A 17,204-nucleotide genomic window follows, 5' to 3' on the forward strand; every position below is an offset into this window, starting at 1 on the left:
TTCCTTGGCCAATATTTCAATTTGAATACAGTTAAAATGGCGTGTAGCCACCACCATGATGTATACCCAACACTTGTCATCAGCAACGTCCACTCTACCTATTTGTAGCATATGCAGAACACTGCCCTCCCCCCACCACCACACATACACACACACACACACAGTCATTTGGAATTTGTTGCTCTTGTGGTGCTAGAGACCCAACCCAGAACCTCACTCATGCAAGCCAGGCACTGTCCTGCTGCCTTCCCCCACCCCACTCTGTACCCATCAGATAATCATCATTCACCCTTCTCCCAGTCCCTAATAACCATCATTCTATTTTCTGTCCTGAATTTAACTATTCTAGGTACCTCGCGTAAGTGAAATCACACAATATTTATCATGTGCTTGTGTTATTTAGTGTGTTTCAGGGCCTTCCAAGATTTCATTTATATGAATGGACAAAACCCCATTTTGTGTATGGACCCCATTTTGCTTATCTGTCGGTCGCGTGTCCTTGCTAACTTTTTTGACTATCATGGACAATGCTCTGTGAGCACTGGTGTACAGATAGCTGTTTGGGGTTCTTTTGAACATACTGAGGGGTGAATTTGCTAAGGTGCATGTTAACTTTACACTTAACCTTTTATGTTTAACCATTTCTAAAAGCTAGTTTTCGGGGCCAGGTGGCGTTGCACTTGGTTCAGCACACATGTTACATTGTGCAAGGACCCAGGTTTGAACCCCTGGTCCCCACCTGCAGGGGAAAACTTCACAAGTGGTGAAGCAGGGCTGCAGGTGTCTCTATCTCTATCTACCCCCTCCCTCTCTATTTCTGGCTGTTTCTAGTATCCAATAAACAAAGATAATTTTTAAAAATAAAATAAAGGCTGGGAGTCGGGTGGTAGCACAGAGGATTAAGCTCACGTGTGCAAAGCGCAAGGACCAGCCTAAGGATCCCGGTTTGAGCCTCCAGCTCCCCACCAGCAAGGGGGTTCGCTTCACAGGTGGTGAAGCAGGTGTGCAGATGTCTATCTTTCCACGTCTCTGTCTTCCCCTCCTCTCTCAATTTCTCTCTGTTCTATCCAAAAATGACATCAATAACAATAACTACAACAATAAAAAAGGGCAACAGAAGGGAAAATAAATATTAAAAAATTTTAAAAATAAAATTAAAAAATAAAGGCTGGGGAGTCGGGCTGTAGCACAGCGAGTCAAGAGCACATGGATGAAGGGAGTCCCCAAGTACAGTCATCCTTGGGTTGGCAAGGTAGCTCACTGGGTTCATGCACTTGCTTTGTTATGGTCATGACCCAGGTTCAAGCCCAGCTCACACTACTCAAGGAAGTGTCAGTGCTGTGCTGTTTTTCTGTCTTTCTGTGTAAAAATGTCCACCTACAGTGGTGAAGCCCTGTAATGACAAAAGTAAGTACAGCCGTCACAGTATGTGTGGAGCCTTACCCTGATTTTGGTTTGCATTTCTCTAATGGATAGAAATTGTATACTTACTAAAGGCTCTAAAGTCCCTTTTGAAAAATTAAAGATACATTTATTTTCAAATCTATTAAGAATATTATTTCAAGAAGTTACTAGTGGATAGAGACAGAAACAAGAGGGAGAGAAGGACATCTGCTTCACTGCTCATGAATCATGGCCCTGCAGGTGGGGACTAAGGGCTTGAACTTGGGTCCCTGTTGTAATGTGTATTCTTGGGTGGGGAAATAACATAATGATTATGTAAAAACTCATGCCTGAGGCTTCTTGATCCTGTGTTCAATCCCCAGCACTACCATAAACCAGATCTAAGCAGCTCTATTCTAAAAAAAATGTAACATATACTCTACCATGTATACCACTGTCCAGACCATTTTTTTTTTAAGAAAGGAGTCATTAACAAAACCATAGAATAAGAGGGGTACAATTCCGCACAATTCCCATAACCCGATCTCCATATCCCATCCCATCCCCTCCCCTGATAGCCTTCCCATTATCTCTCTGGGAGTATGGATCCAGGGTCGTTGTGGGTTGCAGAGGGTGGAAGGTCTGGCTTCTGTAATTGCTTCCCCGCTGAACATGGGCATTGACAGTCGATCCGTACTCCCAGTCAGCCTCTCTCTTTCCCTAGTAGAGTGGGGCTCTGAGGAAGCGGAGCTCCAGTACACATTGATGGGGTCGTCTGTCCAAGGAAGTCTGGTCAGCATCTTGCTGGCATCCGGAACCTGGTGGCTGAAAAGAGAGTTAATATACAAAGCCAAACAAATTGTTGAACACAGACCCTTTTTTTTTTTTTTTTATTGCTGGGGCTCAGTGCCTGCACTACGAATCCACTGCTCCTGGAGGCTATTTTTTTCCTTTTGTTGCCCTTGTTGTCTATTGTTGTTGTTATTGTTGTTATTGCAGTCATTGTTGGATAGGAAAGAAAGAAATGGCGAGCAGAGGGGGAGAGAAAGATAGACACCAGAAGACCTACTTCACCATTTGTGAAGTGACCCCCCTGGAGGTGGGGAGCCAAGGGCTAGAACAGGGATCCTTACGCCAGTCCTTGCACTTTGCGCTGTGTGCGCTTAACCCACTGAGCTACCACCCGGACCCCACCACTATAACTTTTTAAAAGGTGGATTCGCAAGAGAGACCACAGCAGTGCTTTGGTTTGGTGCAGAAAGTCAACCTAGGCCTCATACATGCATGTAAGTCCTCTGCCTGCTAATCTACCCAACTGGCTGATTTTTATCTTCTGTGGAGATCTGTTTGTAACTCTATTATCTCTGGGATGTTTGATCATAAATACAAGATGTACCAGAAGAGCAGTTTAGAGATGAGAACATAAATTACAGATAAAAGAAGATGAGAGAACCAGTGCATCATTCTGGCATGCACCATGCTGGGGGTTATCACTGGGGCTTGGTGCCTGCACTGTGAGTCTGCTGCTCCTGGAGGCCATTTTCCCCATTGGGAAGGGCAGAGAGAAATTGAGAAAGTAGGAGAAAGATACTTGCAGACCTGCTTCATTTCACAAAGTGATTCACACACACACACACACACACACACACACGCACGCACGCACGCACGCACGCACGCACGCACACCGCAGGTGGGGAGCTGGGGGCTTGAACAGGGATCTTTTTGTGGGTCCTTGCACTTTGTACTATGTACACTTAGCCCAGTGCACCACTGCCTGGCTCTTGTTTCAGATTTATTTCTTAACGTCTCCTAAATTGCTTCTCTTTAATGTCTCCTAAATTGCTTCTCTTAGATCAACTCAAAAAGTTCCTTGATCCCACTCTTAACTGTTGCGGATGTGTGATGCTGGTATTATTTTTGCTGGTTTATTGGTTAATTCTGGTGTCCAACTCAGCTTGTCTGCAGTATCCCTTGGAATAAGGGATGCAGTGGGAGAGAGGCTTGAGAAAGATGGAAAACCAGTTTTTCTTAAATGGCTTTAATTTTTATCCCATTGTATGCAGGACAGTGGGTGGAGACCCTTAGAGGAATCTTTCTGGTTATGTCTCTGTCTCTCTCTGTCTTAATATCCTTTATTTTACTGTAACGGGGAAGGAGAGGCACCAGTGCTCTGTTCATCTCTGGCTTATGGTGGTGCTAGGGATTGAACCTGGGATTTCAAAAAGTCTTGGGCATGAAAATCTTGCATGACCATCATGCTATTTCTCTATCTTAGAAAGTTCAGTCTTACTCCTGATGTGTTCCCAAGTTCAACCTGGAGGTGAGGATAGTGTGAAAAAGTGGAAGACATGGAAAGACATTTATTTATTTTACCAGAGCACTGCTCAGCTGGGGCTTATGGTGGTGCCAGGGATTGAAACTGGGACCTCAAAGTCTCAGGCATGAGTTTGAATAACCATTATGCTGTCTCTCCTGCCCTATTCTTTTAGTTTGAAGATGTAAGAACTTTTAACCACTCACAAGTTTCTAGTTGGGTTGTTTCCCTTTCTTGTTGGCGGCTCTTTGTTTTCTTTTTCTCTTTCTTTCTTTCTTTCTTTCTTTCTTTCTTTCTTTCTTTCTTTCTTTCTTTCTTTCTTTTCAATTTTCTTTATTGAATAGAGACAGCCAGAAATTAAGAGGTGAGGGAGAGAGAGAAAGGCACCTGCAGCACTGCTTCACCTCTCGCATAGCTTTCCACCTGCAGGTGGGTACTGGGGGCTCAAACCTGGGTCTTTGAGCAATATAGCGTGCGCTTAACCAGGTGTGCTACCTCCTGGCCTCTCTGTTTTCTTTCTTAAAGTTTTATTTATCAGTAAGAAAGAGGAAGCCAGAGCATCACTCTGGCACATGCAATGCTGGGGGAATCAAACCTGGGACCTCATGTTTGATAGTCTAACACTTTGTGCACTGCACCACCTCCCAGGCCACAGTTCCTAACCCTTTCTTGATAGTTTCAAAGACCCCATAAGGGTGTTTCTGCAGCCTTCTGAGTACTTGAACTGGGCCAGATCTCCTTTCTCTGCTCTGCTGTCAAACCCAACACAGTAGGAAGGGATTGGAAGGGACTTGTTTTTGGTTTTTCTCCTCCCTTTTTCCCAATGAAAAATCTCAGATAGTAAAGTTGAATTTTATGGTGAGCATCCACATACCCATTATCTAGATAATGCTGTTACCGTTTTTGCAATACTTGCTTTATACTAGACCTATTTATGAAATTCATTGATAAACTTTATGAGATGTGACATTTTTTAAATCTTTTTATTTTTTATTTATTTTTTAAATATTTATTTCCTCTTTTGTTGCCCTTGTTATTTATTGTGTTGTAGTTATTCTTGTTGTTGTTATTGATGTCATTGTTGTTAGCTAGGACAGAGAGAAATGGAGAGAAGAGGGGGAGAGAAAGATAGACACCTGCAGACCTGCTTCACCATCTGTGAAGCGACTTCCCTGCAGGTGGGGAGCCGGGGGTTCGAACCGGGATCCTTATGCCGGTCCTTGCACTTTGCATCACCTGTACTTAACCCACTGCGCTACCGCCTGACTCCCTTCTCATCTTCTACCTAGAAAAACTCATGTCTGCTGGGAACAGTGGAATGTGTCAGCATAGAACCTCAGCGGCAGGTGGCACAAAGCGCAAGTACCAGCGTAAGGATCCCGGTTCAAGCCTTCGGTTCCCCACCTGCAGGGAGGGGAGTTGCTTCACAAGCAGTGAAGCAGGTCTGCAGGTGTCTGTCTTCCTCTTCTCCTCTCTGTCTTTCCCTCCTCTCTCCATTTCTCTCTGTCCTATCCAACAATGACGACAACAATAATAACTACAACAATAAAACAAAGGGAATAAATATTTTTTAAGAAAAGAACCCCAGTGGCAAACACACACACACACACACACACACTCAGTCACTCCTACTTCTGCCTTCTCATTTATTTCCAGCTCCTTTTGACAGCAGGCAGGAAGACTGGAGACAGACCAGAAAGATCTCTTAAGACAATGAACAGGGCTGACAAATGGCTCACTGGGGTAGTGTGCTGCTTTACTATGTGTGTGACCCAGGTTCAAGCCCTGCTCCCACTGCATTGGAGGAAATTTTGGTGCTGTGGCTACTTGCCCCCCACCCCCCTTTCTCTTTAGCTGAAAATGTGGGCCAGGAGTTTTGAAACCCCAGTGATGACCAAAACCAACAACAAAAACAAACATTGAGCAGACCTTTTGCCTTAATTTGCACTTCTCCTCACCTAGGGTGATTTAAAAAAAAATTATTTATTTATTCCCTTTTGTTGTCCTTGTTGTTTTATTGTTGTAGTTATTATTGATGTCGTTGTTGTTGGATAGGACAGAGAGAAATGGAGAGAGGAGGGGAAGACAGAGAGGGGGAGAGAAAGACACCTGCAGACCTGCTTCACTGCCTGTGAAGCGACTCCCCTGCAGGTGGGGAGCCGGGGGTTCGAACCGGGATCGAGTAGGGTGATTTTTCTGCCTGAGAGGTGGTACAGTGGGTAGGGTGTCAGACTCAAGTGTCAGGTCCTGGGTTCCAGCATTCACATCACATGTGATAGAGTGATGCTCTCCTTCTGTCTCTCTCATAAATAAATAAATAAATCTTTTTTTTAAAAAAAGTGTGTGGTCCAGGAGGTGGCGCAGTGGATAAAGCATTGCATTTTCAACGATGAGGTCCTGAGTTCGATCCCCGGCAGCACATATACCAGAATGATGTCTGGTTCTTTCGCTCGTCCTATCTTTCTCATGAACAAAGAAAAAAATTTTTTAAAAAAAGTGTGAGTCACTTAGGAGACATTCATTATTATTTCACTAGGAGTCACCTCATGCCCTCACAGACAAGTGTTTGTTTTTTTTTTTTACCTTAAACTATGGGAATTTTTTTTCTAATGTTACACAAATTTTGGTTATAAAAAGAGGTGCAGAAATAGGTCAGTATTTCTGTACTAGTTCTGCTCCCCCCACATCTACACAGAGATCTTTTCTTTTTTTTAAGTTATTTTAATTATCTTTATTTATTGGATAGAGACAGTCAGAAATCTAGAGGGAAGGGAGGGATAGAGAGGGTGAGAGACAGAGAGACACCTGCAGCCCTGCTTCACCACTTGTGAAGCTTTCCCCATGCAGGTGGGGACCGGGGGCTCAAACCTGGGTCCTTGCGCATTGTAACCTGTGTGCTCAACCAGGTGCTCCACCATCTGGCCCCCACTTTTTTAATTTTAATAGTACAGAGAGAAATTGAGAGGGAAGGTGGAATAGAGAGGAAGAGAGGGGGGTTGGGGAGGTGGTGCAGTGGATAAAGCATTGGACTCTGAAGCATGAGGTCCTGAGTTCGATTCCTGGCAGCATATGTACCAGAGTGATGTCTGGTGCTTTCTCTCACTCTTATCTTTCTCATGAATAAATAAATAAATAAATAAAATCTTATTGAGAGAGACAGGAAGAGAGGTACACATAATACGAAGTTCAAGAACCCATGCGAGGATATCAGTTCAAGCCCCTGGCTTCCCACCTGCGGGGGATTGGGGGAGTCACTTCACAAGCAGTGAAGCAGGTCTGCAGGTGTCTTTTTCTCTCCCTCTCTATTTCCCCCTCCTCTCTCAATTTCTCACTGTTATATCCAATAAACAGGGAAAAATGGCCTCCAGGAGCAGTGGATTTGTAGTGCAGGCGGTGAGGCCCAGCAATAACGCTGGAGGAAAAAGAGAGAGAGAGACCTGCAGCTCTGCTTCATCACTCATGAAGCTTCCCCCCCGTAAATGGGGGTCAGGGGCTTGAATCTAAGTGCATGGTAATGTGTACAGTCAACCAGGTGTGCTACCCATGACACCAGTTCTAACATTAAAAATACAATTCCAGGGGCCGGCTGGAGGCGCACCTGGTTGAGCACACATGTTACAATGTGCAAGGACCTGGGTTCAAGTCCCCAGTTACCACCTGCAGGGGCGAAAGCTTCACAAGTGGTGAAGCAGTGCTGCAGGTGTCTCTCTGTTGCTCTCTATCTCCCCTTCCTCTCAATTTCTGGCTGTCTCTATCAAATAAATAAAGATAATATTTTAAAAAAAATACAATTCCAGGTTAAGCGCACACATTACAGTGCGCAAGGACCTGGATTCAAGCCTCTGGTCTACACCTGCAGGGGAAAGCTTCACGAGTGGTAGAGCAGAGCTGCAGGTGTCTCTCTCTGACTCTTTCCCTCTATCTCCCCCTCCCCTCTCAATTTCTCTCTATCTTTATCCAGTAATAAATAAATATTAAAAAAAAAAACAAAGACAGAGTTGGGCGGTAGCACAGCGGGTTAAGCGCACGTGGCCCACGCAAAGCGCAAGGGCTGGCATAAGGATCCCAGTTTGAGTCCCTGGCTCCCTACTTGCAGGAGAGTCTCTTCACAGGCAGTGAAGCAGGCCTGCAGGTGTCTTTCTCTCCCCATCTCTGTCTTCCCCTCCTCTCTCCATTTCTCTCTGTCCTATCTAACCACAACAACATCAATAACAACAACAACTACAACAACAATTTTAAAACAAGAGCAACAAAAGGGAAAATAAATAAATATTTAAAAAATTAAGACTGTACTTGAGGCCTCAGCCTCAGGTACAAAGGTAAAATAGAATAAAATTCCTGCTTTTTCCCATGAAGTGGTGATTTTTTTAAAAATATTTATTTATTTTCCCTTTTGTTGCCCTTGTTGTTTATTAGTGTTGTAGTTATTACTGCTGCTGCTGTTGTCATCATTGTTGGATAGGACAGAGAGAAATGGAGAGAGGAGGGGAAGACAGAGAGGGGGAGAGAAAGATAGACACCTGCAGACCTGCTTCACCACTTGTGAAGGGACTCCCCTGCAGGTGGGGAGCTGGGGGGCTCGAACCGGGATCCTTACGCGGGTCCTTGCGCTTTGCGCCACGTGCGCTTAACCTGCTGCTACTGCCCGACTCCTGCAGTGTTGATTTTTAAATTAGTTTATTTATGTATGAGAGGGGTGAAGAGAATCAGAGTATCACTCTGGCACATGCAGCACCAGAGACTCAACTTGGTACTTCCTGCTCTCCATTCCAACACTTCAGCTTTTGCACCAACTACTGGACTGCACGTGACACTTAAATAAACAGACTAACTGGCTTTTCTGAGGATTAAATTTAGAACTGCATGCTTGAGGCTTCACCAGTGTGACCAGCATGATGTTCTGGTTCGGGCTCAGTGCCTGCACTACAGATCCACTGGTCCTGGAAATCATTTTCCCCATTTTTGTTGCCCTTGTTACTGCTCTTGCCATTGTTAATGCTGTTGTTGTTGGACAGAACACAGAGAATTAGAGAGAGGAGGGGAAGACAGAGACCCCGGGGGAGAGAAAGACACCTGCAGACCTCCTTCACCACTGGTGAAGCAGCCCCCCCCTTCAGGAGGGGAGCCAGGGGCTTGAACTGGGATCCTTAGGCTGGTCCTTGTGCTTTGTGCCATGGGCACTTAATTCACTGCGCTACCACCAGCTCCCTTTCTTCATTTCTTTCTTTCTTTCTTTTTTAAAGATTTTATTTATTTATTAATGAGGAAGATAGGAAGAGAGAGAAAGAACCAGACATCACTCTGGCACATGTGCTGCCGGGGATCGAACTCAGGACCTTATGCTGGAGAGTCCAAAGCTTTATCACTGCGCCACCTCATGGACCACTTTTTTTTATTATTATTAATTTTTTTATTTGTTTATTGGATAAGGACAGCCAGAAATCAAGAGGGAAGGGGGTGATAGAGAGGGAAAGAAACAGAGAGACACCTGCAGCACTGCTTCACCACTCTCAAAGCTTTCTGCCTGCAGGTGGGGCCGGGGGCTTGAACCCACGTCCATGCGCATTGTACATGCACTCAACCAGGTACAACTCTGTGCAACTCAGGCATCCAAGTTCGACATCCTCGACGAAACACTCACGAAAGATATGTCTCTGATATCTGATTACTGTAAAAAATGGCGACTAATCCCTAGCACTGCAAAAATGGTATCATCTGTTTTCCATCTACACTGTGCCTCGGCCTCGCGTGAGCTTAATGTGCAGCTTGGCGATACGAGAATCCATCCGGCATGAAGCCCAGCCAGTCTATCTTGGCGTTACTCTCGATCGCACCCTGTCATTTCAGGAACATCTCATAAAAACTGCAGCAAAGGTGGGCGCGAGGAATAACATCATTGCAAGACTGGCCAGCTCCTCATGGGGCGCGAGCGCTTCCACACTACGATCATCCTCTCTGGCATGATGCTATTCCACTGCAGAATACTGTGCCCCAGTATGGTTCCGTAGCCCCCATGTCCACTTGGACGATTCCAAATTATATTCCTCCATGAGGATAATTTCTGGAACCATCTGTTCCACCCCGGTTCCATGACTGCCAGTCTTTAGCAACATCGCCCCGCCAGATATTCGTCGGGATGCGGCATCCTCTAAGTTCATTTCCCGCGTCTACGCTCAACCGGACCTGCCAATATACGCGGATATCTTCGCCCACCCTGTCCAACGCTTGACGTCTCGTCACCCAATCTGGTCCCCTACGCCTACACTGAACTTCTCTGTTCCAGTCTCTTGGAAACAGAGTTGGCAGTCAGCTGAGGTGAAGAACAAACACCTCATCACAGACCCCTGCAAGCGTCAACCCGGCTTTGACCTAGCACGTTATGATTGGGCCCTCCTCAATCGCTATCGAACAGGCCATGGCCGGTGCGCCGCTATGTTCCATCGCTGGGGAGCCAGAGACGACCCGAACTGCCCCTGCGGCTCCAGACAGACTATGACCCACATAGTCAACGACTGCCACCTCTCCAGATTCAAAGGAGGTCTCGAAACTTGACATCAGGCTCAACCTGACGCTGTTGACTGGCTACGGAAGAAGGGCAAACGCTAGAAGAAGAAGAACCAGGTACGGCACCACCTGGCCCCTCCCTCTTCCTTTCTTATGAAAAATAAATATGTATTTTTACAAATGTAGTCTTGGGGAGCTGGGTGGTGGCATGTTACCATGTGCAAGGGCCTGGGTTTGAGCCCCAAGTCCCCACCTGCAGGGGGGAGTCTTTGCAAGCGGTGAAGCAGGCCTGCAGGTCTCTGTCTCTCCCTCTCTGCCTCCCCCTCCTATCTCTATTTCTAGCTGTCTCTACCCAATAAAGATAATAAAAAAATAAAAATGAAAAAGAAATAAACTAAAGGTCTGGGAAATGTCTCAGTGATTAAATTGCATAACTTACTGAAGCAGGTTAGTTAGACACATGGGGAACATAAGAAGGTTATGTTAGGGGGTCGGGCGGTAGTGCAGTGGGTTGGGCGGTAGCACAGCGGGTTAAGCAGACATGGCTCAAAGCACAAGGACCAGTGTAAGGATCCTGGTTTCAGCCCCGCTCCCCACCTGTAGGAGAGTTGCTTCACAGGTGGGGAGGCAGGTCTGCAGGTGTCTGTCTTTCTCTCCCCCAGGGTCTCTGTCTTCCTCTCCTCTCTCCAATTCCTCTCTGTCCTATCCAACAACAATGACATCAACAACAGCAACAATAACTACAACAACAGTAAAACAACAAAGACAACAAAAGGGAAAATAAATAATAAAAAATTTTTTTAAAGGGTGGGGATAGCATAATGGTCATGCAAAGAAACTCTCATGCCTGAGGCTCCGAAGTCCCAGGTTCAATCCCCCACACCACCATAAGCCAGAGCTGAACAGTGCTCTGGTGTTTCTCACTGTGTCTTTCTCTCTCTGCATCTCTCTCAAAAATATAAATAAATAAATAAAATACTTTAAAAATATTTTTTTTTAAATTAAAAAAAAGCTTATGTTAGTAAATAAATTCTTGGGACCTGGTATAGAGTACACATATTATCATGCCTGATGACCTGAGGTTCAAGCCTCCAGTCTACATTTGCAAAGGGGAAGCTTTGCAAGCAATGGAGCAGCACGTCTCTGTCTCCCACTTCTATTAGAAAGAAGGGGGGGTGATGGTGCACCTGACTGAGCACACACGTTACAATGCACAAGGACTCAGGTCGAGCTCTGGTCCCCACTTGCAGGGGGAAGCCTCACGAGTGATGAAGCAGGGCTGCAGGTGTCTCTCTGTCTCTCCTCGATCTCCCCCTCCCCTCGTGATTTCTGGCTGCCTCTATCCAATAAATAAAGATAATTATTAAAAAAAAAAAGAAGGGGAGGAAAAAAAACTATTGGGAGCTGCAAGCACCAAGCCTTAGCAATAACCCCAGTAGCAAAATAAGTAAATAAATATGGGGGGGGGGCTGGGGAGATGACATAATGTTTATGCAGAAACAAACAAAAAGGAAAAATAAAACTAACATTGACTTCATGTGGAGCTAAAAGAAAAAACAAACTACCTTAGGAATCTAGTAAAATAAATATATGTTAACACTGTAAGACTAGGAAACACATAGAAGAAGACTTCTTTCATGTAAAGTTCCCTACAGTTTCTTTAGAGGGTTCTCTGCTGATGAGTAAGAAAGATGCCTTTGTTTGAGCCCCTGGCTACCCACCTGCAGGGGAGTTGATTGGTGAAGCAGGTCTGCAGGTGTCTGTCTTTCTCTCCCCCTCTCTGTCCTCCCCTCCACTCTCCATTTCTCTCTGTCCTATACAACAATGACATTAAGAACAACAACAATAATAACTACAACAATAAAACGACAAAGGGCAACAAAAGGGAATAAATAAAACTAAAAAAAAGAGAGAGAAAAAAGATGCCTTCATGTCAGAAGGGTTGTGGATCCCAACCACACAGAAGAAAAAGGAAGCTGACAATGGACCTACTTCTACAAATGTTACAAAGAAAAAGGGAGAAGGAGAAGGAGAAGGAGAAGGAGAAGGAGAAGGAGAAGGAGAAGGAGAAGGAGAAGGAGAAGAAGAAGAAGCAGCAGCCAAGGCAGAGAAAGCAGAACTGCTCTACCGGCTCAGCCAAGCCTGGGTGAAGTTCTACAAAATCACCACCATGGCAAGGGGAGAAAAAGACAAAAGGACTTCCTCTTGATTTTGATTTTAGAGTTGTTACATTTCCGCCTGTTGAAGGGCCAGGCTGCTTCTCTCCAGTCTAGGGCAGAGGTGCGTTTATAAACTGAAGAGGAGAAATTTCCATGATAGAAGTTCACACTAGGGCGGGGTAAATACCTTAATGGTTATGCAGAGAATCTCACGCCTGAGGCTCCAAAACCCCAGGTTCAATCCCCCCCACCCCCCCACCATAAACTGGAGTTGAGCAGTGCTTTGGCTAAAAAAAAGTTCACACCACATGGACCATGATGCAATCAGAAGTGAGGGTGATGCTTTCCATGGGGCACACATTAACATCTTTTGTCACCTGAATAGCGCAGTGTCTCTCTGGGCAGACGTCCCAGTATCTCTTGGGCAGAAGTCCGCTCCAGATGAGAGAAAATACAAAATAAGTGACAAAAGGGTGCACTGCATCTGCTTTGAGAGGAGTGTCAGGCCCTTGATGTAAAAACCAAAAAGGGGAGGGTGTCTTTAATCCCCTTCCTAGCTTGCCTCAAAGGAAAATATTTCTGAGGGCTGATCGGGAAACCTATTACTTTTCTCTTGACTTACATTTACTTCCACAAGAGAAACTACCGGGCTTCTTTTTTTCTTTTTAATTTTTTATATTTATTTTCCCTTTTGTTGCCCTTTTTTTTTATTGTGTTGTAGTTATTATTGTTATTGATGTCATCGTTGTTGGATAGGACAGAGAAATGGAGAGAGGAGGGGAAGACAGAGAGGGGGAAAGAAATATAGACACCGGGAGTTGGGTGGTAGCGCAGTGGGTTAAGCGCACATGGCACAAAGCACAAGGACCAGAGTAAGGATCCCAGTTCGAGCCCCCAACTCCCCACCTGCAGGGGAGTCACTTCACAAGCAGTGAAGCAGGTCTGCAGGTGTCTATCTTTCTCTCCCCCTCTCAGTCTTCCCCTCCTCTCTCCATTTCTCTCTGTCCTATCCAACAACAACGACATCAACAATAACTATAACAATAAAACAACAAGGGCAACAAAAGGGAATAAATAATAAATATATTTTTTTAAAGAATCCCGGTTTGAGCCCCCGACTCCCCACCTGTAGGGGAGCCGCTTCACAGGCAGTGAAGCAGGTGTGTAGGTGTCTCTCTCTCTCCCCCTCCTCTCTCCATTTCTCTCTGTCCTATCTAACAACGACATCAATAACAACAATAACTACAACAACAATGAAAAACAAGGGCAACAAAAGGGAAAATAAATAAATAAATATTAAAAAAAAAAGGAAAGAAAGATACCTTCAGACCTGCTTCACCACCAGTGAAGCGACTCCCCTGTAGGTGGGGAGCAGTGTGTGTGTGTGGGGGGGGGGGGCTTGAGCCCAGATTCTTACACTGTCCTTGTGCTTTGCACCATGTGCACTTAACCCGCTGTGCTACTGCCCTGGGCTTCTGTAGATACCTGGTCCTTGCCAGAAGAAATGTAAAGAAGGGGGTGCCTGGAGTCCTTGGGCACTGAACCTTGAACCCTGGCCCAGTGTGTGTGAACTACCATGTTTAACAAATGCATTAGTGCTCAAGGTGGGGTAGATATTATTGCAGATGGCGACTTTGAAGATTCTTCTTATTGGGGTTCTGGGAGGGGGTAGGGACTTGCCCAGAGTGACAGTCCTCATGAGGGTGTGTGTGTGTGTGTGTGTGTGCGGTGTGAGCTCAGTCTGGGCTGTACCCACACACCACAGGTGGGGTGAGTACAGGGGCAGGTGATCAAGGAACAGAGAAGGGCGTGCCAGGGCAGGGGTAGATAGCAGAATGATTGTGCAAAGTGACTCTCATTCCTAAAGTTCCGAAGTCCCAAATCAATCCCCATCACCACCACCACAAGCCAGAGCTAGCCAGTGCTCTGGTAAAAGAAAACAACAACATAAAGGTGCTACGGGGACACTCAGTGGGATGAGTGGCCACACACGTGGACTAAGTCATTCCACCATCCTCTGGCGTGCACAGTCCCGTGCTTTGCCAGGAAGAGGGGAGAAAAATGTGTCAGGTTTTGGGGCCAGGCCCTGGGGCACCTAATTTAGCATACAATCACCATACACAAGGACCCGGGTTCAAGCCCGTAGTCACCACCTGCAGGGGAAAGAAAGCTTCACGGGTGGCGAAGCAGGGCTGCAGGTGTATACCTCTCCTTCCTATTCAAATAATGTAAAAGAAGAAGGGGGAGAAAAAGAGAAACCCAAGGAGGTGGCAGATTCGGGGGCAGGGCGGGGCGCCTTGGGGGCGGGCCCGGGGCGGGGCTTGGCCAAGGACCGTCCCTGGCCCCGGGTCCCCGCTCTCTGGTCCCCAGTCCCCAGCGGGAACGCAGCGCGGCAGGGCCATGGCGGGCGCGGGGCCCGGGGACGGCACGGCCGGGCGGCCGCTGCACTCGGCGAGCGCGGTGGACGTGGCCACGGCCTCCAGCTTCCGCGCCTTCCAGATGCGCCACTTGTCGCTGGAGCTGCGCGCCGACTTCGGGCCGCCGGGGACGCGGGCGCTGCGCGGCACGGCCGTGCTGGAACTTTGCTGCCTGGAGCCCGACGGCGCCCCCGAGCTGCGGCTCGACTCGCACCAGTGCCTGGAGGTGACGGCCGCGGCGCTGCGGCGGGCGCGCTCGGGCGCGGAGGAGCCGGCCTGGGAGCCCGCGGCCTTCCGCACCGAGCCCTTCGCGCGCTACGGCCAGGCCCTGTGCGTGGTGCCCCCGCAGCCCTGGGCCCGCGGCGCCTGCTTCGAGCTGCGGCTCAGCTACCGCGTCGGGGAGGGACCCGGGGTGAGTGCCCACCGCTCCGGCCCCGCCCCGCCCCGCCGCACTGCCCCCCTTCCCGCCTCCGGGGACCCTCTTTTCCTCCACGCGCAGCGAGGGAGGGCAGGGGGCCCGGGTCCGACCGGTGCCCGCCCCGGCTGTGCCCCCGGGGTCCCCTCTACCACCTCGTGAATGAGGACCTCGGCGCAAATCGCTTCTAGTGTGGCCGCCCGGCGCTGCTCCTGGGTCCTCGTGGTCAAGGCCTCGGCGCCTCCTTCCTCGCAGCCGGGGTCGGGCTGCCGCTCGGCCCGGTGACTCAGGCCTTTGTTCCGGCCCTTCCTGGCGGCCCGGGCAGCCTCCCTCCTGCGGCGATTTAGCGGCAGAGCCTCGCAAGCGGGGACAGGAGCTAGGGCGCGCTGGGCTGTGCACCTGACCCTCTCGCTGTCGACTCTGAAGTCTTTCCTTCTTTCCCCCTCCCTCTTTCTCTTTCTCCTTTTCTCCCTTCTTCCCTCCTTCCTTCCCTCTCTCCCTCGCCCTTTTCTTTTTTTGATGGGGAGGTTATTACAAATAAAAGGATGGAAAGTTAGGTGCTTTCATCATACAGTCAGAAAGCTCTTACTAGGCGCAGATGCAAACTGCACACACGTAGCAGAGATAAGAATTTGCGGACGTGGCTGGAAGGTTCCTTTCACTCCTAGAGTAAAGGGCATTTTTGCTTCCATTTTCTCTTAGGGGATTGGCGGATATGTGAACAGGTAGAACTTGTCTAAAAATGAAAGTTTAGACTAATGCAAGCTGATCTCCTTTGAAGGCAAAGGAGAAGCGTAGGACCCTGGGGCGGGTAACTCAGATGATAGTTTGGTCTGCTATATATTTTTGTTCCTGGTTTGGGGCAGGAACTAGAAAATTTACAGGGTAGCAGGAAAAATCAAGCGTCCCCTCCCTCCCAACTTGATTGAAAATATCCTCCAGCTAAACACCAAAACCAAATAGCTTTGATATTTATTTATTTATTTATTACTTTTACCGGAGCACTACTCAGCTCTGGCTTATGGTGGTGCTGGGGACTGAACCTTTAGTGCCGGGGGTGTGAATGTCTTTTTTCATAGCCATTGTGTTGTTTCCCCAGCCCTCAGTTTTATTTTTACTGTTTTAAACTGGATCACAGCTCAGCTCTGGCGTAATGAGGGGGAACTGGAGCTTCCCGCTGACTAATACAGTTCAGCATTGAACTCAGGACCCTCTGATTGTTAACCCTGCACTCTACCTACTGTGCCACCTCCCAGAAGCGTTCACTTTAGACATCATGGCCCAGACCCATGCTTTGCAAAGAACTGTCCTTGGCACCTTAAGGTCTACATGAATGGCAGCTGCGTTTCTTTCTTCTTGCCATTGTTGCCCTTGTTTTATTGTTGTAGTTATTATTGTTGTTATTGATGTCATCGTCGTTGGATAGGACAGAGTGAAATGGAGGGAAGAGGGGAAGACACAGATGGGGAGAGAAAGATAGACACCTACAGACCTGCTTCACCACTTGTGAAGTGACTCCCCTGCAGGTGGCGAGCCCGGGGCTTGAACTGGGATCCTCACGCTGATCCTTGCGTTTTGCGCCATGTTCGCTCAACCCACTGCACTACCGCCCGACCCCCCCCCTTTTTTTTTTTTACCAGAACACTGCTCAGCTCTGGCTTATGGTGATGTGAAGGACAAAACCTGGGACTTTGGAGACTCAGGCAGTAGAGTCTCTTTGCGGAACCATTATGCTATCTACCGCTGCCTCTGATTTTTCTATTGTGTCCTAGGCCTCTTCTTATTTTTTTTAATGTCATAAAAAACTCAAGGAGTGCAGAGTGGGTGGAACAGGGTGATGACCACTATTTATTAAGGGTTAAGAACCTGTGTTTTGCTGTGCTCGAGGCCCTGGGCTCAGTCCCCAGCACCACGTGTGGTGACCACCACGGGCAGCACCAAGGGGAACGTCATGGGTGGTGGAGCTGTGCTTTGGTGCCCCCCTCTGTTTCTTTGTCTTTATCTCTAAATAT

General features: G+C 47.5%; 1 protein-coding gene across 1 annotated transcript in view; it reads left to right on the top strand.

Annotated features, from left to right (window-relative positions):
- Nucleotides 1-14,684: 14,684 nt before the first annotated feature.
- RNPEP (arginyl aminopeptidase) overlaps nucleotides 14,685-17,204 on the top strand; it is a 29,343-nt gene continuing 26,823 nt past the window's right edge. The window contains exon 1 of the mRNA XM_060178537.1: nucleotides 14,685-15,189. Coding sequence (XP_060034520.1) covers nucleotides 14,761-15,189 — 429 coding nt within the window. The 5' untranslated portion in view covers nucleotides 14,685-14,760. The remainder of the gene's footprint in view (nucleotides 15,190-17,204) is intronic.

This window comes from Erinaceus europaeus, chromosome 19 (assembly GCF_950295315.1).
Source record: "Erinaceus europaeus chromosome 19, mEriEur2.1, whole genome shotgun sequence".
NCBI classification, from domain to species: Eukaryota; Metazoa; Chordata; class Mammalia; order Eulipotyphla; family Erinaceidae; genus Erinaceus; species Erinaceus europaeus.